At 41.3% G+C, this 27,252-nt stretch overlaps 1 protein-coding gene across 1 annotated transcript in view; it reads left to right on the top strand.

Annotated features, from left to right (window-relative positions):
• Window positions 1-27,252, top strand: part of LOC147733193 (mucin-5AC-like) — a 245,804-nt gene that overhangs the window by 128,311 nt on the left and 90,241 nt on the right. Inside the window, exons 23-27 of the mRNA XM_086957733.1 lie at window positions 8,752-8,931; window positions 12,655-12,894; window positions 14,920-15,076; window positions 19,796-19,924; window positions 24,046-24,190. Coding sequence (XP_086813859.1) covers window positions 8,752-8,931; window positions 12,655-12,894; window positions 14,920-15,076; window positions 19,796-19,924; window positions 24,046-24,190 — 851 coding nt within the window. The remainder of the gene's footprint in view (window positions 1-8,751; window positions 8,932-12,654; window positions 12,895-14,919; window positions 15,077-19,795; window positions 19,925-24,045; window positions 24,191-27,252) is intronic.

Raw genomic sequence — 27,252 nt, forward strand, 5'->3', positions numbered from 1 at the left:
CCTAGGTCGTATGAATTCACATATTAGTTTAATGTCATCCAGCTTCAACAAGTACCAGTGTTTTTCAATATTAGATGAGAGCGTTATCAATCCTTCTGGAGAATATTCCGTTTGCTGGTGACTAGCTGTAGCTAGAACATCAAAGAAGATATGTAGCTAATATTTTTGTTATTAACCATTTATTAGGACAACCATTTGATTTTTGTTAAGCACTCCATTTGTGCTTTATATCCTTGACAGTTTGAGCCTTTTTTACGGAAACGTTGTACCATCTATCTACTTAGTATAATGAACTTGGCTGAAAGGCCAATAAATGATTTATACAATATACAAACACATAAATAAAGAAACTCAATAACTATCGTAAAAGTATGTACATTGATGCCAGACTAATTTTCAATGACAGAAAATATGATTACGCTGTAATTCGATACGCCTGCAATGTTTATCCATGTGGAATGCGGCTTTTCAAATCTTATGGCTTTATTCTTGTAGGCCTTTTAAAGGGTCAATGTTTCCATACTCAACTTTACAGCTCTTCTGTGGAGCATTTACACAGTTCACGCCGCCTATTTTTTTTAATGTTATTTCGCTAGTTATTTTTTCAGCATGTTAAATCAAAAACATCTGAAAGTATGACTTGGTCATATTTCTTTTCTTTTTTAACTATATTTTATAATCTCCACTGTATGGTCAAATGAAAAATCACACTTTTCAGTTCTCTGGGGATGCACCAAACTGTCAAATATTTCATGTGCAGTCCCACACGATTTTCTCCGGAGACAGGAATAGTTTCATGAGCTTCTCTCTCCTTCAACTTGGAACATATAATGCAGTAGATCTCAATACCCTTTACTTTCTCCCCTTTATTTAGTCTGTCAGTTTCTGCCCTGAAATCACTTTATAACCATTTTTATTTTGCGCACATTTACTAAATAAAACGTTTTTCAGAATAAGTAACATTTTCATGAGAGTTGTAATAATCAATACATGATTTGTAAAAAGTTTATTGTTATATACTTTAATTTACTTTTGGATTAGGGTTAGCACTACTGTAATCAATCGAAATATAATTGGATTCCAATAGCTAAGACATAGAGTATTCTTTGAGTTAATTTAGCTATTAGTTGAATTATAATTCATATAAGGATTTGGAATACATTTTAATTTAGATTAGAGTTAGAATTAATGGAGTGCACTCCGCATTAATTTAATTTTATTTATGTTATATAAATTACATATATTACAAGGCTGAGGTTCCATATAGGATTGCATTAGGGTTATTATTTTTTAGATGAATTGAAAAACATTATCGAAATTAGTGTTGGATTAGAGTTAGTATTAATTTAAACAATAACACATTTCAAAACATAGTTCATATAATTTAAAATGGTGGTTGGTATTAGTGTCAGAATAAGGCAATTCATTATTTTAATTATTTAAAAAAACAGTTGCATGGTAAATTACTGATGATTGTTAATGGAATGGTATGTAATTAATCACAAATAGGATTTAAGAAATGGCTAGCATTATGGTGAAGTTTAGAATCAGGAAAACGGGACAAAGTGATGTAGGGCAAAGTGAAGCAAAGGCAATTTAAATATTATGGAAAGGTGGGAGAAGTAAATGAGAGGCAGTGGTTTACAACACATGAATGTGGTCACACTCTAATCGAGCTCCCGACTGGGCAACCCAATCTCCTGCTATCCATCATGCTGCAGGGCCACAACACTCAAACAATCCTGCTGCTGTTTGCAAGGGTTACCGGTTGCTACCTGGTTGTTGTGTTCTACTTCTGTCCCAGGATGCCTACTCTGCTCCCCCATGAGGTGTATTGATATGGTAGTTTGTAGGTTCTCACTTCCCCAGGTGCGTAGGACAAAATAAATAAAACCACTTACCTTGTGCTCGCCGCATCGCTGAGATACAGGCTAAAAAAAATAAGCTATTACGAATCCACTCTGAAGCAAACTTCGGGACAGTTTAATAATTGGAAATACAGTGACGCTGGTCTGCACCTCTTAAAATGTTGACCTTTTTAAATGCAAACCTAAATTTAATGGACATTGACTCATACAATTTACAAAGACAGAGAAGTGTAGAAGGTTCCGACCCAGACTTCATCACATGGTCAGAAACAAATGCTGGAATTATCATGTTGACCCAGAGGGAAACATATGTGCCACCTAATAGAAGACAGTTTGGGGCATATTACCGAGGTGTGCGTTGCAAAACGCACAATGCACATCTCCGTATCGCCGGCTATCGCCGGATTTCAATGCCTAATTAGTGCGCAATTATCAATGTGCATCAGGCAGGCGATTAGAAATCCGGCGATAGTCAGCGATATGGCACATTAGCGCATGAAAATAAACGTTGTTTTCATGCGCTAATGTGGGCCTTGATACTATGGGGCGGTGGATTCAGCTTTATGATCTACACCCCTATGTTAACAATGCCTAACGCTTGGTCGGAGCAGGCATTGGGAGACCTGCGATGAATGAGTTTATCGCAGGTTTTTGTCTCCCAATGCCTGCCTTGGTAATAGGGTGTTCCCACCTTCAACCTCATTTTTCATGTGGTTGGACGTGGTAACGCCCACTTTGCATGTGATTAGCGATGTTTATCGCCGACATGCAAAGTCGGCTCGGCCCAGGCTTTAAAGTGCCCTTGGTAATAGGGCTCTTGCTGTATCGCCACTTTCTCGGCACAATTCGCTGATAAAGCGGTGTCACTAGCCCTTGGTAATATGCCCCTCTGTTCTGGCATCCGCTCCCACAAATGGATGACCAGGTCCAGATGAGGCTCTAAACCATCAGGGGTTTAAATTAAAACATTGTTCTGCATATAGGATTTAACCTAGGATTTAACTCAACCTGTTTTCTGGAGCTTGCCTTGCAGCCAGGAAGTACTTGGCAATCCACCCCAATGTGATTTCCTTACCCCTTTTGAAGTGAAGAAAAGGAGTGAACTGCCGACTTTGATGAAAACATCTCTAATGTATTTAAGCCAAGGAATTCCTCTCAGGTCCACTAGTCACAGGCTAAACAATCCTCAATGGCTTCTTTATAATGCAAGGCATGTTGGTTGTACCATAATGATTCTCAAAGAAATAAAGGAGCCAGTTAGATCACATACTCCAGACTCAACTCCTTGTGTGTTGGGTAGTGAGCACTCGGCACTGGGATCCCCATTACTCACCAATAAACCCTGTTCTGCTCAACTTGTAGGGTACTTACATCCTATACCCCAGATACCTACACCATAGGTCAATAATGGGATACATTTTCTTTTATATATTTGCAATAAAGGAAAAATAGTTTTTGGGCTAGGTTTTGAAGCTGTATTAAAGATAGACCTTACTACTGGGGTACTCTCCTTGCTTGATATACAAGGATCCCATAAACAAGACTGATCAAAAGTAACTCCCAAATAGAGAAACCAGGTAACCCTCTTCAGCATATTCCTGTTAATTGCTAACTGACTCATTTTCATGTTTTGGGCCACAGTCAGAATAAACCTTTTGGAAAGGTTAGTTTCCAAATTCAGTTTCCCCATAAAATCTCCAGAAGTGTCAAATAGAATTTTGAGACCATTAAGATTTCTGCCTAAGAGGACATCGCTGCCTACCTACATTAAAATGGGAATAGGTTTATTCTTAACTACTGGCGGCAAGTCCATTCTCTACCAACTAAAAAACCTCAAGGACGTTGATATAAAGCAAAAACAAGATAGGAGGCCTTAAGTCATGAAAAACAAAAGCTGCAGACGCCAAGAGAGGAAATGGAGAGCTCAATATAATTCCCACGAGAGGGAAATGTATACATTTTCACTAACCAAATATAAATCCCTTCTGATAACAGAAAAATCAGCCTATTTCTCATCACAAATTGAATCAGCTAAAAACTCAGTTAAAGTACTTTGCCAAGTTATTAATAAGCTCACTAGACAACCAGATTACAAAGGGGATTGGGTTAGCCAGTCTTTCTGCAATACGATTGCCTCTAATTTTAAAGCCTATGTAGATTCAATTTTCAACGCCTTTAATCACACAGACAACCATCATCCTTCCTCCAACATTCAAGACAAGGGGTATGGCAATCCTATAATTGATCCAACAATAAATACTCTCAAATCTTTTTTCGCTGTCTCTTCCACGCAAATAAAAGACCTCCTATTGACCATCAAATCAGGCTCTCCAGATGATCCTTTCCTGCCTTCAGTCATTAAGTTGGTCCCCGATATTATAGCAGATCACTTTTCAAGCATATTTAACAACATGTTTAGGATTGGTATCTGTCCTCCCCAATGGAAACAGGCCTCCATTCTGCCTCTTCTATAAAAAAACAAATGCGGACCCCGAAGATCCCATCAACTACCGGCAAATCTACAGACTCCCCTTCCCCGCTAAAATAGTTGAAAAAGTGATGAACATCCAACTTAATCAGTTCATCTTGGATTTCAATCTCCTTAACCCCACCCTGTTTGGGTTTAGATTGGAGCATGGGACAGAGACTGCCCCGATCAAGGCCACGGATGGACTAAAGTTCATCCTGGATGAGGGGGGATCAGCCGCTATAATCTTGCTGGACTTGTCTGCGGCATACGATACAGTGAATCATTCCATCTTGAGAAACTGTTTGGAAGTAAAAGACATTAAAAACCTTGCTCTAAAACTACTTTCTCCCTGCCTGTGAGACAGTGAAAATGTGATCAACATCGATGCCTTTTCTTCAAAATCTTTCCTTCTGCCATATGGGGTTCTGCAGGGCTCTTCACTTTGTGTTGCAGATCAAACTCCTATGGTCCTATCCTTCGGGTTCTCTCTTACATCATATGCGGACGATACGCGAATCGTGCTATCAGCCACTAAGAATGCATGACACCAGCCTCCGTACTCATAACTGCATGAAATACATTTATGATTGAATGAACAAGCACTATCTTACTCAACGCCAGGATGACCGAGGTGATCATACTCAGCAATATCCCCAATTTCTGGTCTGCTCCCTGCTGGCCTGCAGATATGGAACCCCTTCCTGTCCTACCAGGAAAGCCAAATGTCTGGGGGTCATCATAAATGATCATCTACTTCTAGGCAATCAAGTCAATACAGTGTTCTCCTCCTCATATAACATCTTGAGAATGCTAAAAAAAACTCATCTTTCTGCCTATCTCAGTTAGTAAAGTCAGTGATATCCACCTTAGTATTATCAAAAATAAGACTACTGTAACTGCCCTACGTGGCCTTGCAAGTCCAGTGTTTAAACAAATTGCAGGTTCTCCACAATTCTGCAGCCAGACTTCTACTAGAGCTACCCAGGCATCATTCAGTTTCCATCACACTCAAAGACCTTCACTGGCGGAAGGTCAAATATAGAAATAACTTCAAGGCCCTCTGTTCAACCTATAAAGCGCTACATGATTCTGGGCCCACCTTTTTGAAGGAAACCTTCCATTGGTACACCCCAACTACACCCCAACTAGAAGCCTAAGATCATCAGGCATGCATAGAATGAATTCCATTAGATTTAAAAAATCGAAATGAGGTGGCAGCGCTTTGTGGTCAGAGCAGTTACATCCTGGCACCTCCGGCCACTCATAAAAAGATCTGCCCCTTCCTTGCTTCAGTTTAGGGAACTTCTAACAACTTGAATTTTAAATCAGTAGGTTCTATTACCCTGCTCACCATCTCTCACAGAATCAGCGCCAAGACACCTCAGGTATACGCCGCGCTTTGTAAATTGGGTAACATAACATAACATAACATTTGAGCATGAATTTAATTTATATATTTTCGACCCCATTTACACGCACCCCGCCCCCATAGCTGGCTGCCGCCACTTCTTCTAGCATAAAAGACATATTGATGTGAAAGTTGGGCAACCTTGGAGCAATATAATCAATATAATTTTTGCCATTAAGGGGTAGCAAATCCTAGTGAAATGAGAAGCCCAGTCGTTGGGTCTGATGTTCATAACCTTCAAATGTGTTTTGGAAAATATGATAGAATAAATCACCGGTCAGAATGCCATAGTATGTTTGAGTTTGCAGAAACTTTGCAAGTTTCTTTGTCCCTTCTTCAGAATACTATTTAGTTCCTGTTCCTTGGGGAGGAATGCAATGCTTTTCGCAACCTGGTATTCGCTTTCCAACCTTGCTTTCTCTTTCCCTCAATGGGCCCTCGTTGGTTTCATGAGCAGGTGCCTCATGTCAACACACAATGTTACAAGGCACTCTACAATAAAAGAGGGAATAAAGGAGGGATAGAGATTAATGGAGAGGCATCTATTCGCCACCTTCGAACAGTCAGCAACTATCTGGTGAAAAATGCTCCTCATATGCTCATGTTTCCAAGCTAGCCTACATCCATTATCTTTAGTTAGGGTTTGGGCCTGACAGTCCACTGGCTCATTGTACCTCATTGTTGGACAGACAAGCAAAATTACAAGTAGACTGTATTTGTTAAAAACGCATTCTGGGAACCACCCCATTCCTCTTTAGATACTAGTGGCTAGGTTTCTCGAGATGAAGATGTAATTGATGGCTGAACTACAACCCCTACCTGTGTATGTCATCATATTATATGGGGACATGCCATTAGGCTCAAGCACATTACAGAGACCACAGACATCAAATAGCTAAATAACTTAGCAGCCTTCTGGTCTCGATGCTGAGAAGCAACCAACCTATCATGAACAATGTTAGAAATTGGGTTGTTGGTTGACTGGGGTATGAACCCTGGTCAAGCAGCAATCACAATCCTAGTCAGGGTAAAAGGCAGGCAAACACTAAATTAACCTGTGCCCACCCTCTGGTAGCTTGGCACAGAGCAGATAGGCTTAACTTTAGAGACTGTGTGTAAAGTATTTGTGTAACACGTCTGGCAGGAAAGCAGGGAAAACAGCTCACAAAAATATTCCACAGGACATTAGAAAAGTAACTATGGTTTTTAATAAATACAACAAGACTAAAACAACCATGTGTTTAATTTAAAAAAATGAAATTTAGCTCAAGGGTTGGACCCTGGTTGCCCATGCCTATCGGTTTCTCAAGCCCTGGTCTTGGTTTGTGCACCTGTAATGATGCGGAAGGCCCACAAGTGTTTAAGAGTTTGTAAATCCAAAAGGTTTGCAAACCCTAAAAAAATTGTAAAATGTATTATTAAGAAATAAATGACAAAAATAATTTCACAAGTTTTTTTTAAACAATTTAAAAATAATGTAATTAACATTGAAGACTCCTACACTTATTTGGCTATTCGCAGTAGGTCGTGAAGAGCTCCTGACCTTCTCAACCATCCTATGCCGGTCTTGGCTGAGGGCCAAATTCAGTGAGGGTGGCTGGTCAATACTGGTTGACCACCTTGGTTAGAAATGTTAGCAAAGCAAGGATTTACATGCGTTAAATAAGAGTATTTAAAAAACTGTGCAATCAAAAGACATAAAAAGTATGTTACATTTTATTGTTTCAGTATTCATATCAATATCTAAGCTCAAACCTTTGGTACATGGTACATGGTTCACGAACCAAACAATGTCTCTAGAGTAAAAAGTAAGGAGCGTATTAACCAGGGCTTCATCTCTGCTTTTTTGTCTTCAATAGCCAAAGAAGCGGAGATAAAAATATCGCCCTATCAACAACAGGGTGCTAACATGCAAAGTCACATGTCAGCACCCTTTTTCACTACGCTTCCCTTTGCATCTCTAATGATATGCTAAGCGACATTTCTCCTATTATCAAGCTTCTCGCTAACCCCGTTAGAGACAAAAAATCCGCGCTAACCACGGTTTACGCGGCTTTTTTACGTCGGCTAATTTTCAGACTTAGCCATGTAATCCAATGGGAGGTGGATTACATGGCTAATCCACCATGGGCTATCAACAAGGATATCCCTATCCTTGAAGTTTTATCGCTGCATTACCAGCTGGGTTTTTTATCGCTCGTCATGAGCACAGGATGGGTTAATATGCCCCTAAATACACAGAATGCCAGAATTGAGTCTGCTTGCTGTTTCAATTTAAAAACTGTATTTATTTTTTGTTAGGGTGCTAACTATATTTGAAAATACTCCACATGGTTCAAAGGTTAAAAGCTTCTTCTAGCGCAAAGGTTATATTAAATGCAAAAACATTATAAACCTGTTAATTTCTAAGTTGTAGATATGTACACAGCTGCATGTATCAGAATGATCAAAACGTATAAAACTAACACAATTGCATTTTATTTTGTTATTATTTGCAGCCTCACCCATGTGTTTAAGTTTCACAATTGCAGCACTATTTCAAGAGCTAAACTGTAGATATTATGGTGAAATATTTATGTGCTTAATCGTTTTTGTTTCAACCCTACATTTATCATCGTCAGTGTGCGTACTGATTTCTGTTGTGAAACTCTAGTTCAAACACTTTTACACTTTAGCAAATGAGATACTAAATATGAAATCATGCTGTACTTAATGTTTTTATTTCAAGGCTGCATTTATGGACAGCTACTACATTCTTTACCACCACACTATAGTATATAAAATGATTAGTTCCAGTGTTATATAGGGGCTCCAAAATCCCTATATTCATAAGAAAATGTATGTTTATGTGCCCTTAATCTATGCTAAATTTTTATATGGCAAAGGAGCTTCAATATGGCAATGCCTGATTCTCATTTATTTTTTTAGATCGTAGTCTAACCTTTCATCTGGTAGTCAGAGCTTCTTACATTCAAAATAACCTCTCATTTTTCCTTTTGGATTAGAGCTACAGGTTCACATTTAGCGATGCACAGTTCTCAGTGGTTGACACGGCTATAGGAAAGCGCATCCCCTACAAGATCCGATACATGGGCATATACCTGGTGGTGGAAGGAAGCAATGGAATGATCCTTTTGTGGGACAAGAAGACTACCATCTTTGTCAAGCTCACTACAGCGTTCACGGTGAGTCTTGTAGACCTGGGGTTGTTATAATTCAGCAGTGGCAGGTCTCCAGCTCCTTATTCGGATCAGCCTTTGCTAAACAAGCAAGGGTGATACAATAGCAGTAGAGCCATTGACCTGCTTACAGACAGTCTCACAGAGCTAATACCAAAGAGACATTGTTGAATTCATTCATAACACACTGAGTGATCAAGAAACATTTAGCTACAGCCAGACACAATGGGAATGGGGGATTGACTTGCAGTCATACAGATTGTAAGGTAGCTTTTTGTGACTAAAACTATCAGTTAACAGAGTGTGGAACTGTAGACCTGCTAACAGACTACAAAGGAAACAACCATGGGGCATATTACCAACAACTAGCGATAATTATCGCTATGTTGGCTTAGCGGCAATATTTTTATCGCTGAGCTGCGGCGATTTTTATCGCTTAGGAACCTTGCTATTATCAAGGTTTATCTCCTAAGCGATAAAAATCGGCCGAAATGCATGAATATCGCTGAAAAGTCAGCGATATTCATGCATTACCGAGCTAATGCTCTTAGCCATGTTATCCACCTACCATTGGATAACATGGCTAAGAACTGCTCAAGGGCAGGCGTTAGCCTTTGGAGATAATCGCGCTTAGCGCAAATATCTCCAAAAGTTGGTAATAGGAGATAGCGATGTTAGCGACTGTTTCCAGTCGCTAACATCTTGGCACGCCCACTTTGCATGTCATTAGTGATAAGTTTCACTGACATGCAAAGCAGGGCCGAAGATGGTCGCTATCACCTACTAGCTGTCGCTAACTGCTGTTAGCGACAGCTAGGTAATAGGGAGATCATTTTATCTCCGCTTTCTTGGCTTTAAAAGCCAAAAAAGCGGAGATAAACCCCCTTGATAATATGCCCCACGTTATTTCTATGTAGTAATGAATAGATGAATCCCCATTTCAAATGACCCGAAGAAAGTATTACGGTCCTCTTTGTGGGGCTTTCTAAATGGAGGAACGACTAAAAGTCTGGCAAAAAGAACTTCACTGACAATGAAAGCCGGTTCCTTGAGACAGTCAGAATATTAGACATCCACTCAATGCTGTAATTTTTTAGTGCAGGGGTCCTCAAGGGTGAACAACTATTTAAAATTGCACCACAGTCAAAAGGTAAACACTGGTCAGTTAATTTTGACTGATGGAATAAAAATATTTATATTTGTGAAGTTTGACTATTTTGGATATGGGTCTGAGATATTGATCCTTGTAGAATGTCTCATTGATTATTCCCAACCTTTGCATGACAATATAGAAACAGAGTTTTACGAAGTCCAAGAGATGGGCTCACCAGTGTCTTAGAAGTGAAGGATGAAGCCAAGTCCTCCAACATCCTTCAAGTTCCTTTCAGGTTGCAGGCGAAAAAGTACAATCAGAAACAAATGATCTCCACAGCAGTGACTTGCAGTGATGTAGTGTGTTAGTCGTGATGAATGGGAATGAGGGAGATACTGAATGGGGTTAGAGACTTTCAGTTAACATCTATGGTGCAGGTACTATCAAACTGAGTGGTATTCTTAAATCTTTTATTAAAAAGCGATTGAATAATGAGAAATTAAAGATTTCGTAGCAATGCCTCAAATTGTATCAAACACAGATGATGATGGGGTTGTGGCACACAGTGCTTGTGCTTGAGGCAAAGAGGCTGATTTAGAGTTTGGCATAGAGGGCCCTCTGTAGGAACTGCAAGTACCCTCTTTGTCAAACTTAAAGTAAGCTCAACCTGATTTACAGTTGGGCAAATCTTAAGTATGTCAACAAAGGAGACTACTCTAGGGCATATGTACAAAGAAGTGATGGAGTGAGGCGTTAGCCGTCATGGCTTAAAGCCTCACTCCACCACTTCAGAAACGCAAGGCTGCACCATATTTACAAGAATATGGTGCAGCCTTGCATTTTCCCCTGCCCTGGCGTTACACTTAGAAGCCTAGCGCCAACGCAGGCACCCTAGTACCATAGTGCAACGGTGTCTGTGTGCAGGGGAAGATTGTTAATATGCAGGATTGTGTCCCTTCCTGCACATACACTATTTTTAAATGCCTTTTTGTCACTTCTAAGTATGCTGCTTAATGCAGCACGCATGGAAGTTACAAAATACCGTTTTTTAAAGATTGTTTATGTGCAGGAAGGTCACCTTCCTGAACATAAACAATCCAAAGCATGTTGCTCTTTACATGTGTGAAGCACAAGGCAACACGCATGGGAAAAGCAAAAACGAGGATAAATAAAGCATTTCTCCTCGTTTCGCTAAGTTAAGACCAGGTTTTCCCTGGTCTTAATTTGGCACTGCCTCCTATTTACGCCACCATTGTAAATAGGGGGCAGCATCAAAATCAATGGGTGTTGCAGTGTAACGCCCACCGCAACACCCACTGCCCACCCATTTCATGCTAAGCATAAGGGCATTACGCTGCTTTGTAAACAGGCGAAGCCCTTACCGCCACAGGAACGTTGGAAAAAGTAACGTTCTTGTGGTGAAAAGTACTTGTAATTATGCCCCACTGTCTCTTTCGTTGACATACTGTGACATACTATCCAACAGCCTGATGGAGTAAGGGCTGTTGGACATTTAAGCAATTTGAATGCATACCTGGTTTAGATTGATTGGGCAGTCAATGGTCAGTTTTTACTCTCCTACAATGTCAAGGGGCATAAAAATTTCCATGTTGTGGGGGGTCATACGTTTTTGCTTTTTCAAAAACAGAATCACAAGCCGTAATGGCTGCTCTTGCCCATGTTTAGAGTTGTGCACCTGGCTGGCAGACAATTCAAATTTGGTGAAGCAAGCACTATCCATATGCTGGGAGTAAAGTACACAGCCACTCCTACAGACTTACCTCCACCTGCCAAACTCGAAATTAGCCCAAATTCCACAGCATATGTGGAGTGGTTACTTCAGACATTTAGGATTAAGAGCAATTTATTCAAAATGACCGAAAGCATGATAAAACAATGCGGTATACGGTATACTCAGACAAAGAATATAGATTATGGCACTAGATCGGTGGGTCATTCATAATGAGTTCTAGATAAATTATACTCCAGCCACTCCTTGGGAAACTCTAAAGAAGAAGCATAGAATCTATGTATTGTTCGTTGATTACTTTACCGAAAATTCCTTCCACACTGTAGCGTTAGCCCCAGAAACCAACATTGAAAATGTGTATCTATCAGTAGCAGCTGCTACCGGACGAGGGTGAGGCAGGGGAGGGGGCGGAAAGTGGGGGTGGGAGGGTTTAAAAACACTTACCTGTGAGGGCCGGCTGCCGCATCTCCTCTGTCCTCTTCTTCCTGAAGCCCCAATAGCCAATCACAATGCTGCAATGCAGTGTTGTGATAGCGCCTTGGATCAACGCTCAGGCAGGGAATGGGGGCCTGGGCATGTTCAGCCTGCATGGAGAAGATGCGAAGTGCGCATGAATGTTTGGCTGGCCAAAGCTGTAGCAGAAGAAACATAAAATTATAATAGCGAGAGTTCTTATCATTTTATGTTTCCTTTACATCACTGCTGAGAAGCAGTTGAGAAATGCTCCTCCGCCTTAGCGGAGGTATCGCCACTGGCCTCTATGTATTCCTGGGGTATTGATTAACCCCAAACGTCTTTATCAACGTATGAGGGCAATATACTCATGCACAGTAGCTGGGAATTTCATGCTTTTTACAATTCTAACTTTGAACCCTTCACCTCCTAGGGTGCGGTGTGCGGCCTCTGTGGTAACTTCGATGGGAACAGTTTGAATGACTTCACCACCCGAAGCCACTCTGTGGTCGAAGACGTGGCCGAATTTGGCAACAGCTGGAAGTTCTCCGCCTCCTGCGGGGATGTGCCCCACCCTCCAGTGCCCTGTGCGGACAATGCACCCAGGAGATTCTGGGCCCAAAAGCAATGCAGCATAATCTTGAGTGTTACCTTCTCTGACTGCCACCGCCAGGTACTTAACCGCGTCACCACCCTTAGAAAGTCAGTGCCCTATCAGGGTTAATTCGCCACTTTAGTAAGGTTCAGCCAGGGCACAAGTCCTAAAAAAAGAAGTGGGGGGACACTGACGTCACGACAGGAAGTGACGTCACGAAAGGTGGCTTGCACCATCAGACTTATTGCCTCCCCTCGCTCACCCCTTAGACGTGATTGCATCAGAGAAGCCAGTGCGTGAGCAGCATTCTGAATGAGCCCCAATCTCGCCCCAGAAAGGCCAAAGAATGAATGTGTGGCTCCATTTGCTCCAGTTATCCAGCTCCTGGTAAAATAAGTGGGGGGATAATGTCCACCCACGTAGTACCCCGACTCGAACCTTGGGTACAGCTCTCAAGTGAGGGTCTTTGTCAAAGAAGGGTGACTGCCTTCATTTCTGTCCTTGATTTTCTTGGAGCTAGAGAGATTAATCTAATTACGAGAATTTACCCTGCTTTTTGATTTGCGCCAAACAGCTCACTTTGCATTTTGGTACATTTTGTATGTTTTTTGTTTTGTGTTTGCAATTGTAACAATATGTAAGAAACATCTCCAACTAATGATCATCTCGCTAAACAAGGGCGAGTGTCTCATAGCAGCAAAACAGATATTAAAACTAAGCAACTGTGCTTGGAAACGGTAAAATGTTAAAATGTATAGAAAATCATCGCCTTTCACTCTGCTTTGGGGCCGTTATCAGATACAGCCATTTGTAGGGGGAGGTGGGCAGTGGGATACAAAGCTGTAATTTCGGGTCCCATGAGATACAAAAATTAGGAAGCAACTAAGCCATGACAGTATGACAGTTTACAGAGAAAGAACTGATGTGACAAATATGCTATACATGCTATAGATAGCGCGAATCTGCCCTGCCATTTGCTCATGCCCACTTGGTTCAGGGACTACATGGAGTTTTATTCAGGTGCATTGCTCCAACTTGAATTATTGGTGGGGAGGGGGGTAAAATGTCGATTCAGAGTAAAACTTGGAATAAATCAGAAAATGATAGTGGCAGAGATAGACAGAGTACCGAGAAATAAATATGATAAACGAGGCTTCGGTCCTGGAGGAAGGGCTTTTGACTCTCAACCTTCACAGTAGTCGCTGGCTTAGAGTTTATTAAAGTAAAAGGACTGACTAGATACATAGAGACTTACTTACAAGCCACTTGCGCCTCCGGTGCATCACTTTTAATATTGGAAAAAGTGACGCACCGGTGGTACAAGGAGATTGTAAATAAGCCACTTAGTGTTTCCCCACAAGACTCAGAATTCAGGTATGTGTGTCTACATATGTTTAAAGTAATGCAATGTGCATTGGTATTCAGCCTATAAAAACCTAAAAGTGTGCATTTCTAATACTTAACCAGTCACACGTCTGAAACAACAGAATCAGACATAACAAGCGAACATTGGGAAACAGCAGTCATAGTAATTCATGTCTTCTTGTCATTTAGCTTATAGTAGCTAGAACACGATTGAGACAGACGTAGCCAAAGGTTCGTCAATGTTAACCTACCAGCCCACTGCTAAGATAACTCAACTGCTGATTCCTGACAATTGTTATATATATATATATATATATATATATATATATATATATATATATATATATATATATATATATATATATATATATATAAATATATATATATATATATATATATATATATATATATACATATATATATATATATATATATACATATATTTATATATATGCATGTATATACATATATATAATATATATGTACATTTATATATATATATATATAAAAAAATATGCATATATGCACACACATACACAGACACATCAATATGTATATTTATATATATGTGTGTGTGTGAGGGAGGGTGTGTGTGTGCGTGTTTGTTGAGTGTTTTCTGTGTTTTGGCATTGGCCAAGGACCCAATGGGCTACATTTTGTACTGTGAATAAACAATTAACAATGTATAAGTAAAAACATCAATGCGGGCTAATAAGTGCTTCTCTCATCCTGGGCCAGATCGACCCAGTCCCATACTATGATATATGTGTGGGTGACGCCTGTGCCTGCGACAGCGGCGGAGACTGTGAATGCTTCTGCACTGCGGTAGCTGCCTACGCCCAGGCCTGCAGCGACACTGGAGTTTGTGTCTACTGGAGAAGCCCTGAAATATGCCGTGAGTACCACACACCTACCTTGCAAAACAAATGAGCAACACCAGGCAATATAGGGGAAGAAGGAGGAAGGGAATCACAAACAGGAGCACAAGCACAACGCTCTCTCAAAGTTTCTTCTGGGAGTAGTTGTGTCATGCTCCTGCCTACATTATCAAAATTCACGAGTGTGTCAAAAGTTCTTGGAATTCCATCCAAAGACAGTGAAATATCGTCCTTTCTCTCCCACCTTTGAAACATTTTCACTGAGGCAACACAACTCACCATGTGATAACCGCATTTGTGCATTTGTCAGAATTTGTCAGCATTTGCCAGGATTTGTCGACAATTATTTTACCAATGTATTTTATAACACAGGGCTTGACCATGAATGACTAGGAATTGACTATGGGCTTGACCCAGGGCTTGACCCAGGGCTTGGGTAGAATAGCCTTGCTCACCACATATATGTTCGGAGGAAGATATTCACATACATGGCCTCTCCTGCACCCTTTGTTGTAATGACCCTGGAAGGAATTGTGCCACCTGCGGTTAGAGCAGTGGTAAGAGTTGTCTCTGGAAATACCATATCACATGGAGCCCTGGGTATATAATTCATAGTAAGTTATAAATAGCAGCCAATATAGTGATCAACGCATGAATATATATTCACCATTTTCCAGTGACATGCAGATTAGTCTACGGTGCTTGTGCGCCTGGGCCGGTTTGTCCACCAGGTGCTTCTAAATGTTCAGATGTACAAATTAGGTATCATTTGCCAGGTTGCATGTACCAAGCGTATGCAGTGTCTTACTTCAGAACTTGTTAGTCACATCCAACTTCCAGTGCTAGGAAACAACCTCAAGGCAGTGTGGCCAGCCAACGCAAGAACATAAATAGAATAATGAATAAAAACAAGGCATATAAACATTATCAAATATTACCTTCGTGGCCAGAAGTGCCTACTCTGATTAAAGATAACATTTGTGTAAGGTATGGAAATCACTGTGGATTTGTAATATGAGTTTATCTTCAAAATATAAAGCAATACTTTATTTAGCAAAGTTAAGAAAGTTGGTCCTTTTTGTTTCAATACAATGGCTATCTCATCTCGGAAAAGAGGTTCGGAGGGTTTTACTTATAATTCTGATTAGAATTATGTAACCAGACATATATCCATAGACTCTTCAACACATCTTCAGCCGAAGTAAGCGCTTTACACATACTATTTCAATTTAATTCAGCATTCGTCTGTGTCATTAATGACAGTGATTACACAGTGCTAAGGACTCTGTATCACTCAACTGATTTTTTTATTTGTTTGAGCAAGGCAGCTCGCCAATTCTCTCAACAAACTGTTCAGGGGATCAATGGACTTTCAATAGAACTTACAGCGTAACCGACACATCTTCTGGAACCTGGCATGATCCACGTAGCCTTTCATCCTTTTGAGGGCAATGAAACTATGACTAGTGATGCCATAAATATTGCTTTTGTAATGCATTAATGCTTCTTTTCCTAAACTTTGACATGACATTACTTTTTGAAATATTTGAATATGACCTATCTCTAAAATTGAAACACAAATGTTAAATGTGTGCATTTCCCAATGTAGTGAAAAGTACTGTTTACATCTTTAAAGACTTCAGCACTGACAGGTGTTTATTATAGCCTTATAGCCCACCGTAGCGGACTATACTGGCTATTAAAGGCCCGCTCCAGTGTTAAAGGCCCAAGCTAAAGGCGAGGGCCTCGAACAAGGGAGCAGGACTTGAATAGCCAGTATAGCCCAGCTACAAAGGGTCAAAAGGCTACTAGAACATTCTGCGACTAGAGGGCAGAATGTTCTAACAAATAAAACAAAGGCCTCTCAGAGCCCGAGGGGGTTGTAATCTCCTCGGCTCCGAGAGGCCTTTGTGAAAACAACATTGGAATGTTGCTCTGCGGACGTTTACCAGCCCGTAAAAGCATGGTGCACTCCATTGTCTTCAATGGAGTGCTCCACATTCCAATGTTCTAATAATAAATAGACCATCTATGGTGATTCTAGCATGCTATGCTTATTCCTCTTGCAACAATATTTCTGCAAGATGCATAGAATCTTTTCATATCATAAAAAGCAATAAATGTGTAATGGATGGACGTAGATATTTTAGCTGCGCTGGCAGAGACCTTGGAGCATGTGTGACAACAGGCACGCCTCTCCTGCGTCTACCTATGAAGAAATATTGAGTGCCTTAATATACACCCATTTACAGACACTTAGGGGCCCGTTAGGATCTCGGGCGGATCGCCCCCGCCCGCATGGCTGTGGCGATCTGCCCAAGATCCTTCCCCGCCCGCCACCCATTTCCCCCGCCATATTACTATGGCAGTGTGACCGCGGCAGACGGAAAGACCGTCCGCCGCTTCTCCGCCCAGTTAACAAGTTGACCGGGCGTAAAAGAGTTTAATATGGTGGCGGTGTCTGTTAGACACCGCCAGCCATATTCGGATGGGGCGGAAACATGTCTTTCCGCCACGAAAGGCATGCGGGGATTGCTTGTGGGGGCCCGTTGTGGGGTGGGGGAATAGGGGGTGCACATGGGGGGTACCTATGGTACCCTCTGCAGTTCCATGCACAACATGGCAGGCACAGCGCGGTGCCTGCCATGTTGTGCATGGAAGTGCATGAGATGCCTTACTGGCATTGTGGCCACAATGACAGGAATGTAGGATGCGCCCGCCACTGTGGCTTGTGCATCCTAATGGCCCCCACGGGACCGCCGCCTTTATGGCGGGCGGTCCCATTTCATGATAGGATGGCGGGCGGACAAAGTCTGCCCGCCATCCTAATGGGCCCCTTAGTAGGTAGTTTAGGTGTGCTTGACATTCGTATGGGGAATTAACCAGTTACGTTAGCATTATGGAATAGATGTGGATTGCGGTAGTATAATCGGTCCTGACAAAAGCCATGAGCAGTTGGGAATATAAGTGGCTGAAACATGTTTACCCTAGAAGGAAGTAAAGATAACTAGAGCCCCGGGTCTTCCTAACTTTACCTGTTTTCAATCATTTTGGTTGGTGCCCAGATTAAAGCGTTAGGACTTCCATTCAGGTATTTCTAAAGAGTAACCCTATCCCCTGTAGTCTTCGTAAAGTAAAGGCTGTAGGCAACAAGAAACAACATCTTTGCATTCGCACATTAGTGAAGAAGCACTGGATTCAGATATATAGATTTATTAGAAAATGAAGGAAGTGGTAGCTTGGAGAAGACAGGAAAAAAAATTCTAGCGGGTAGGTTGAACAGTTGAATGCATCATGCAAATCGTATTTGCATATTCACAACAAGCTGACTTGTGGAACAAATCCAGTGGGACCTCTGGCCAGATTATAGATACAGAAGTGGGCATTGAGCTCACCAGGAGTTTGCGTCCTGTTGTTGGACCATCAGCGCACTTCCACATTTCCGAAGGCTTGCAAACACTTGTGCAGTCTATTCTCTAATACCATTTATGGGGTGCACATTACAAATCAGCGCAGTGTTACAAATGTGTTCCTTCATTTGAACGTAGAATGTGGCCTCACGCAACTTAGAAAATGCCCTTCCCCTCGCAAATCTTCGATAAGGGCGCAGAGGTGAAGAGACTGTGTGGTCTAGCGAAAGTGGCATAGAGTTAATAAATCACCGCCTGCAGTCCTCATGATGACTCCATTTGAAAAGAATATCTGTGGGCTTCCTTACTCCTACCATCCTATCTGCCCCACCAAAGCTAGTTTGGCTTGGCTTGTAGTGAAAAGTATGCCTTTGGTTCAGGAGACATCCTGCTGACCTTCACTGCAGCCCTCGCTCCCTGCAAGGCTGCATTGGAGAAAGAGCATCTTCTGTAATCGGGCGCATGGAGCTGATCTGCAGTGAATGCACCAAATAAATGGAAACCATCCATTTCAACACAGTCATTACAACACCCTGCCTTTACAACCCAACTGTTACAACACCCTGCCTTTACAACGCAACTGTTACAACAAACTGCCTTTACATCGCATGCCAAAACAATGCATGCCATTGCAATGCATGTCACTACAACGCATGTCATTACAACGCATACCATTACAGCTAATGTCATTTCAACACATAATAAGGTAAATAATGGAGATGTGTTTAGTATTAGGGGGGTATGGGTTTTTGGGTACTTGGGAATAGTAATGTTTACCCTTACACTATCCAACACTTACCCTGCTGTTTCCCTAAAAGTATTATGCGTTGTATTGGTATGCGTTATAATGGTATGTGTTGTAATGGAATGCCTTATAGTGGTAGTTTAAAAAAATGCTTTGTAATGGCATGCGTTGTAAAATCATGCAATGTTATTGTAGTTGCGATGTAAAGACTACATTGTAAAAGCATGAGTTGTAATTGCATGCGCTGTAACGTTATATATTCCAAATGAAAGTGTGCACTGACTCACTTAGATCGTGAGCCCAGTGTGTAATTGGGCGCCTGCTCATATTTCTGTTACTGGGCATCAAAGAAGACAACTGCTAAAAGTAGAATGTTGGTTTTTACAGGTGCAATCAAAGAAACTGTGGATGATGTAATGATTAACACATTTTGTGACTGAGTCTTCTTAATGCAAATGTTTTTTTGTACTGTGCCAGTGACATATTAAAAACACCACAGCATTCCCTAAGATGGGCTATTTCTGTATGCGTTATTTAAAATGGTCGTCTTATTCTGTTTTTGATCTTTCCACTCTCCCCAGCCTTGTTCTGTGATTATTTTAACAAACATGAGGGTTGCGACTGGCACTACCAGCCCTGCGGCGCCCCCTGCTTGAAGACCTGTCGGAACCCCACTGGGGAGTGCTTGTATGTATTGCCAGCACTGGAAGGTGAGAGAAATCGTAGGAAAGCGCAGGTGTCACATAGGATGCCCACTGACTCGGCCGCGTGGCACCGCCATTAGACGTGGGCATCTGACTGATGGTGATATGTTTGCTGAGAGACGCGTGTCTAGTGCTTGCTAAGCGAGGAGGGGGGTGCTCTGGAAAAACAAAAGCAGAGTAACCGAAAGAAGCGAAGAAATATACTCACTTATTATGAGTGCTTGACAGACGAATGGACAAAGACAGCAGGATAGTAGGATGGACATGTTAAAGCCTAAATGGTTGGACAGGTGATTTAAATACGTGACACTTCAGGTGCATGTTGTGATTACTGGGCGCAAGGGCTAGCTATCCATTATGCCAGCATACCCTGCCGTGCCATTAGTTCCATCTCCATTTGTGGTCCATATCATAACTGTTGCAGAAATGTCTGCCTGGTCTGCATATTGCTTCTAATTATAATGTCATCTCTGCCATTGACTGTGCAGAAAGGGGTGTAGGAGCCAATGGGAATGGGAGTGATCTTTCACGTCTTCCAGACGTGATTCTTGGCGAGGGAGATGGAACTGATGAATGGGTGTGGACTCGATGGATTAATATATGTGTACAATCATACTTATTTAGCACAAACCTAAGCAAGTTGGGGGTTTACTCATGTGAAGAGGACAATGCATTGCATACATGTCACACATATTTCTCATTTTAGGAAAAAGAAGATTAAGACATATGCAGCCGCGCCCGCTGGAGGTAAGAGCGGTGGGGCCGGCTGGGGTGGTGGGGTGGATTTCGAGAGACGACCACAAGGAAAAAATAATGATTTATTTAATTTTCCCTTGTGGTCGTCTCTCAAATCCCCCCTCCCCAGTTGGCCCCTCCGCCCCACCGCTCTTACCTGCAGCGGCCGCGGCTGGCCAAGATTCACCATTCAATTAGTCAAGCACTGGGGCTAAGTTAGATCCCAGGTCCTGAGGTTCCTAATTCGACAGCTAACCACTAGACCGCGGGGCATATTATCAAGGGGGTTTATCTCCGCTTTTTTGGCTTTGAAAGCCAAGAAAGCGGAGATAAAATTATCTCCCTATTACCTAGCTGTCGCTAACACCAGTTAGTGACAGCTAGTAAGAGATAGCGACTATCATGGGCCCCACTTTGCATGTCAGTGATATTTATCACTAATGCCATGCAAAGTGGGCGTGCCAAGATGTTAGCGACTGAAAACAGTCGCTAACATCGCTATCTCCTATTACCAACTTTTGGAGATATTCATGCTAAGCGCGAATATCTCCCAAAGCTAACACCTGCCCTGAGCAGTTCTTAGCCATGTTATCCAATGGGAGGTGGATAACATGGCTAAGAGCATTAGCTCGGTATTGCATGAATATCGATGACTTTTCAGCGATATTCATGCATTGCGGTGATTTTTATCGCATTTGCGATAAACCTTGGTAATACCAAGGTTTATTTGCGGTAAAAATCGCCGCAGCTCTGCGGTAAATTTTTGTCTTTATCGCTATTGCTTGGTAATATGCCCCCTAATTTCCTCCCAAAACTGAATTCTTATTCACCACTCTTCAAAGCAAGTGATGATATTAACCTGAAAATAGAACTATCGTCACAGCTTTAACAAAACACCCAAATTGGGGAGGAATCTGCACTTATTAAGTAATGGAGGTGTTTTAATGTCATCCTTCATTCTTTCATACAGGACTTCCTGTTTTCCTGAACTATATTTCACTGCACTCCTGCTGAAGGAAGCAAGAACAAAAGTTCCCTGTAATGTTACCTCCCTCTAATACCCCCATAAAAACACGAAAACGGGCATATGAAGGCCAGATCTACAAAGCCCTTTGAGGGTACACACCCTGCAATTTGCAAACAAGTTTGCGACTTCAGAAAGGCTTTTTACAATGTACAAAAGCCCTTTTACATATCATAACATTCTTTCTGATTCGTAAAAGATATTTATCTATGGTCTGTGATTGAAATTGTGTTTTCGAATCAATAATTAGTTACTGACCCTATTTTAATGCTGTCTCTTTCAGAACTCCATCTTTACATTTGTAGCCATTCACGGGGGATGGGTTGCATTATAAGTTACATTCCCATTTGCCAGTCACACAGTGTACAAATTGTGTATCAATAGTTGCAAATGGCAATTGTACAGCTGACTCATAACACTTCTTCCTAGATTTGCATGCTCAGAAAGGACAGATCTTTAAGGATGATAGTGAAAAAAATCAACCAAGGGTGTTATGCCCCCTGAACCAGCAGAACTGGTCAGAATATGCCCAGGTGCAGACAACAAACTCATTTTATTTAGGAATTAGGTTACAACTATGTAGAAAGCGTATCACAACAGAGCAACATCTACTCTCCACCCATGCAACTGTCAGTTCTCCCCCTGTCATAGGTCCATCATTCCACTTGACCTCCCAAGAATGAGAAAAGCAGAGGAAAAGTTTATGTATACACAGTAGTACTCCTCCCTCCCTTGCAGAGTAAAATAAAACACAGGCATCTGAAATAAAATCAAAAATAAATGTTTGTCAGCATATAGAGTCCACACATAATGTTTATTACGTAGTCCCTAGACTCCATACACATAAAATCTCTACAATTAGGCCCAGGTCGAAGGATCGCTGTCCCAAAGCCATAATCAGTCACGAGGCTCCCAAAACCACAAAGTAAATCAACACTGTTCAGTCAACGTGCTGTCGGGCCCCATCATCCTGAAACCATGATTTGTACCTGGGCCTAGGTCCCCTATCACTAGAAAAGCCTAAACTTACATTGTAGCCTTGCAAACAAAAGAAAGCAAGCTCCAGCTGCATGATAAGCCACTCAGTATATCTGCTGTAATTTCATGATGAGGCTCACTGCCTCAACTCAGAGCTGAGTGAATGTCTCTTGTTCATCTTAGACATCTTAAGTTCCTACATAAAACTCATTATTTCTCCCAGGTAATCTATATGTCTGTATGTATGTATATGCTATTTCTATGATGCAAGCCTAGCCAAAAGTAAGAGGAATGCTGTACAGCGTCAAAGACAAGCATAACGCCAATGAGCGATAGGAGGATTAAGAGTGCTGTGGGCGGTTAATACATTGTGATGTAGTGTTCTTTAATAAGGTAAGTATTCAACTCTGGTTATCAAGATGGTGCAGAACTAGTTGGTAAAGGTGAGCAGAGATTGCCTCTTTCCCTTTTAGGCTTGTTCTGTCTAAAATTCTTGCATTAACTCACAGAAATTCAGAGTTATGAGTAGAAACGTTGGATTCCTTGGGTGCACAATATTAGGTGATTGGCTCTGTGCTAATTGGGTGGAACTCATCAAGATGTGGCTCTTGAGTTCTAAACAAAATGCAAAGTGGTCCAAGCATCACTTCTCTGGCTTCTGCTACAGCCCAGCCTTATCTATTTACAGGAGATGCCAACATCTCAAACATGAGACAATGATATCAATTTGCGCAGTTATATCCATCAGTCTATCACAAATCCCACACCTAAGATAGAGAACAACAGAGAACACTGGCCCCTTTCACCAGGGATAAATCTGTCACTTTCCAGGCCCTTTTAACTTAAAACACAACAGAAATCTATCAATAAATGTTGAATCTCAATGCACCTTTGTTATCAGTGCAGCTTCAGGGTTTCTGGGTGAAGCAGGCATCAGGACATGTGAGGACATGCCAAAAGGTTCAAATGAACAAAAGATGTTAAGCATGGAAAAAGGGTGCTGTTCATACAGGACACTGTTTGCAGGCACGAGAGAAGGCCATCCCACCATGAGCAGAATCTAACTTGCTCAGCTACCCTCTCTCCGCTCATCTAACTGTCCATCCTCAGGCAATGAATGCTCAAGATTCTGCATTACCTTACAAGCCATGGCAGTAAAAAGGACAGGGAATAGATGCACATATTCACATTACAAAAGGTGTACTCAATGGAGAATAAGAAAATTAGAAAAACAAAGGGCCATATTAACGGCGATGATTTTATCGCCTGTCTTGATAATATGTCCCATAGTTTTATGCAAGTTCCTTTTCTCAATTGCCTTGGCGTCCGTAACAGTTTACAGGATGAAGTATGCCTCAATGCTTAAAATGACTTCAAAATCCTTTTCTAGGATGCTATCCTAAGTGCCCAGAAGAAAGACCATATTACGATGAAGATAAAAAGCAGTGTGTGGAAATATGTGGCTGTTACGATGACGAAGGGAACCGCTACGAGCTTGGCGAAAAGGTGGATCTCTGTGAAAGCTGTCAGGCCTGGTATGTACCTAAGCCCATCAAGTCTGTTGTCATGTGCCTGAGAAGTGTTTATGGAATCAATTCATTTGAATGATCCTCTAAAGATGCCCTGCACCCCATAAAAAGTAGAGCTTTTGATCATGGTAGACTGTGGATCAATTTAGGACTGCATTTTTCAATGGACACCAAGGGCCAGATGAACGAAGCCATTTAGCATTTCTTAATGGGTCGCTAATTCAGCCCATTAAGAAATGCTAAATGGCCTTTTCCTATGTGAAAAGGCCAAATCATGTTCTCAATTTGTGATTTCTACCTGGTGGAAATCGCAAATACGATTTAGGGAATCGCAAATAGGGATTACCTATTTGCAAATCCCAAAGCACATGTACAAAGCATTTCCTAAATGCGAATTGGGCATTTAGGAATTGAAATTACCATTAACTTAAAGTAGATGGTAAATATGTGCAAATTGAAAAAATGCATTTAAGGCCAGATTTACAAAGCCCTTTTGCATTTCTTACCAGCCGAATCGCAAGTTTGGCCTGTTAAGAAATGCAATACAGCTTTTTTCTATGTACAAAGGCCTTTAGGGAGTTGCAAAATGCAATTTCTACCCATTTGAAATCACATTTTGCGATTCCCTAAATAGGAAATTGCAAATATGGTTTTCCAATTTGTGATTTCTTAGCATATGTACAAAGCATTTCCTAAATGCAAAATGAGCATTTTGGAAAGAAAATTAACATTTACTCAAGTTGATGGTAACCAAGTGCAATTAATAAAAATCCCCCAAAGATGATTTTTTTAAAGTGCAATAGAGCACACATATGCCCTTAGGGCATATGTGTGCTCTACATGTGAACCACTATTTTTGGGGTGCATTACGGAGAGCTTTATGCCCACAGCCGTCATTGGTTTTGCATTACCAAAATACCGATTTCCTAATAGGAAATCACTATTTTAGAAATGCAAAGCCAGTCCATTGGTGTGAAATAGCGAGTCCTACTCCTTAGGAATCGCTTTAAGGAAATTGTTAATTTCATACATATAATTTAGCATTTCCTAAAAAGCAATTCTAATGGAGTCGCTATTTAGGAAATGCACAGTTGCATTTTCATACATTTGGCCCTAAGTGTCGGACCTCCTGCGGTAAGCACGAAAATCTGATATTCAATCATTTTCACATTCAATACATTTCAAACAGTAAACTGATGGATTTTTGTTAGTTGTAATAATCATCACATCCGCGAAGGCCAATTTATAATCAGGGCAACACATTTGTATTTGTTCACCATATTAGTGGTGGTAGCCTACTTGCCATTTGACAGAATGCAGGGTGACTGCTCGGGAGAGAATGTGGCAAAACTTCTAGGGCGGTTGACCTCAGAGATGGAGAACCGGGTTAGAGTCAGAGCGGGGACGCTCAACATTCTGTGGTTCTGGGCAAATCACTTAATCTACCCGTGCCTAACAAAAATGAATGTGTGAGTATATAATGTAACTGGTGCTCTCTGATACCTCCGGGTCTAGTTTGCGTTATATAAAACTCCCCAAAAATAAATGATACCACATCCGATTAGTGTATGAGAACATTCTGCTCACCATAGTCTAACATAGTTTATTGGTATGGGGTGTTGCCCAGCGTGGAGCATGATATCTATACACCTGACCAGCTTGTGTAAGGAAAAATATATTAAATCAAAATGAAATTTGACTACTTTATATTACTTATCACACACTGGTTAACTTAAATCTGAATTTGTTTATTGCACAGTTAATAACAACTCACAATATTACACAAAGATAAAAAGTCTTTTGACTGTATAAAACTTTTCCAGACAAAAAGATATTGCACATTAGTAAAATCATAAGGAGTCTATAATCAATTAGTAGGACTTCCTGTTGGTCACGGCTATTGTTATTTATAGTTCTTGTAGTTATAAGGCTGTTGCATGGATCTCTGTTCCCCTGGTGTGTTTAGTTTTCGCTCAGCAGTCTTAAAAGTTTTTGTGAGGGCCGTTTAGGAAGGCTAGTATTCTCCTGGTGCGGTTTGTTTTTCACGTCCTTGTGTTATTTCATTTAGTTTTTTGGCCACTATTTCAAAGTATTTAACTGTTCTACAGTTCAACTGAGTCTCATTGGGGTTAAAGCAAAGCATCACTGGTTAACTTAAATCAAAGGAGATTTCCAAAGGGCAGAAAGAGTGGTTAGCTTGTGGCTCGCGCAGTTTTGTGTAGCTCAACCTTCAAAACTAATTGATCAGACAAATTCAGGGGGTTGTGGATAACCTACTCCACAACTGGTATGCACAGACGTGGGTCCTGTGCTCTTCATGCTACTGGTGTCAAACTAGCCAGGCTGATGATGAGTCAGGCTGATGAGGAGTAAACACCCTGAATCCTGTCCTAGGATGCCTGTTCCAGTCCAGGGAGAACCTGTTTCCTTTTTGTACAGAGTCACTCATTAGGTTACTACACCAAGAGGGGTACTTGTAATTCACAGCCCCTTCACACAGTAGTAGCAGGTCCATTTTTCTGACACTAGGTGCCGGGAAGTGGACCTCTGGGTAATAACCTCCCCTTTGGTATTGAAGAATGCTCCGTACCCTTCGGGGACACTTTAGCAGAAACATGTTGACCCTTTATAACACGATGAAGGGAGATTAATGTCCCATATCACCGACCACTTCTTTTAACTACCGTACCTTTGGTCCCTGAATAAACGTAGGATATGGACAAGGGTAATGGTTTTTAATACACTTTTTCACTCCCCCCACGGCCATCACTTAGACTTAGAAATGCATCACTGTCTCCAGGTGTATGCCCGCCCTCTATCAAATCAAGTTTTTAGGGGGCAAGGACAGCCGATGATGAAGCATGACACGGGGCGGTGTGTGAGGCCAGTCCGTAACTTTTTATGAGATGCTCTCATTGGCAACGCATCTCCCTCTAACTCGGTAGATTCCTTTAGGAACACAATCTAAGGGCAGTCTTCTTTTGTGGATTCATAGTGGAGTGGAGGCTGGCTTGCCCCTTAGCCCCACCTGCTGAGGTTAGAGTGTATTGTATGTATTGAAGTTGTTG

The sequence above is a fragment of the Lissotriton vulgaris genome, chromosome 2_1, assembly GCF_964263255.1.
Source record: "Lissotriton vulgaris chromosome 2_1, aLisVul1.2, whole genome shotgun sequence".
Classification (NCBI taxonomy): domain Eukaryota; kingdom Metazoa; phylum Chordata; class Amphibia; order Caudata; family Salamandridae; genus Lissotriton; species Lissotriton vulgaris.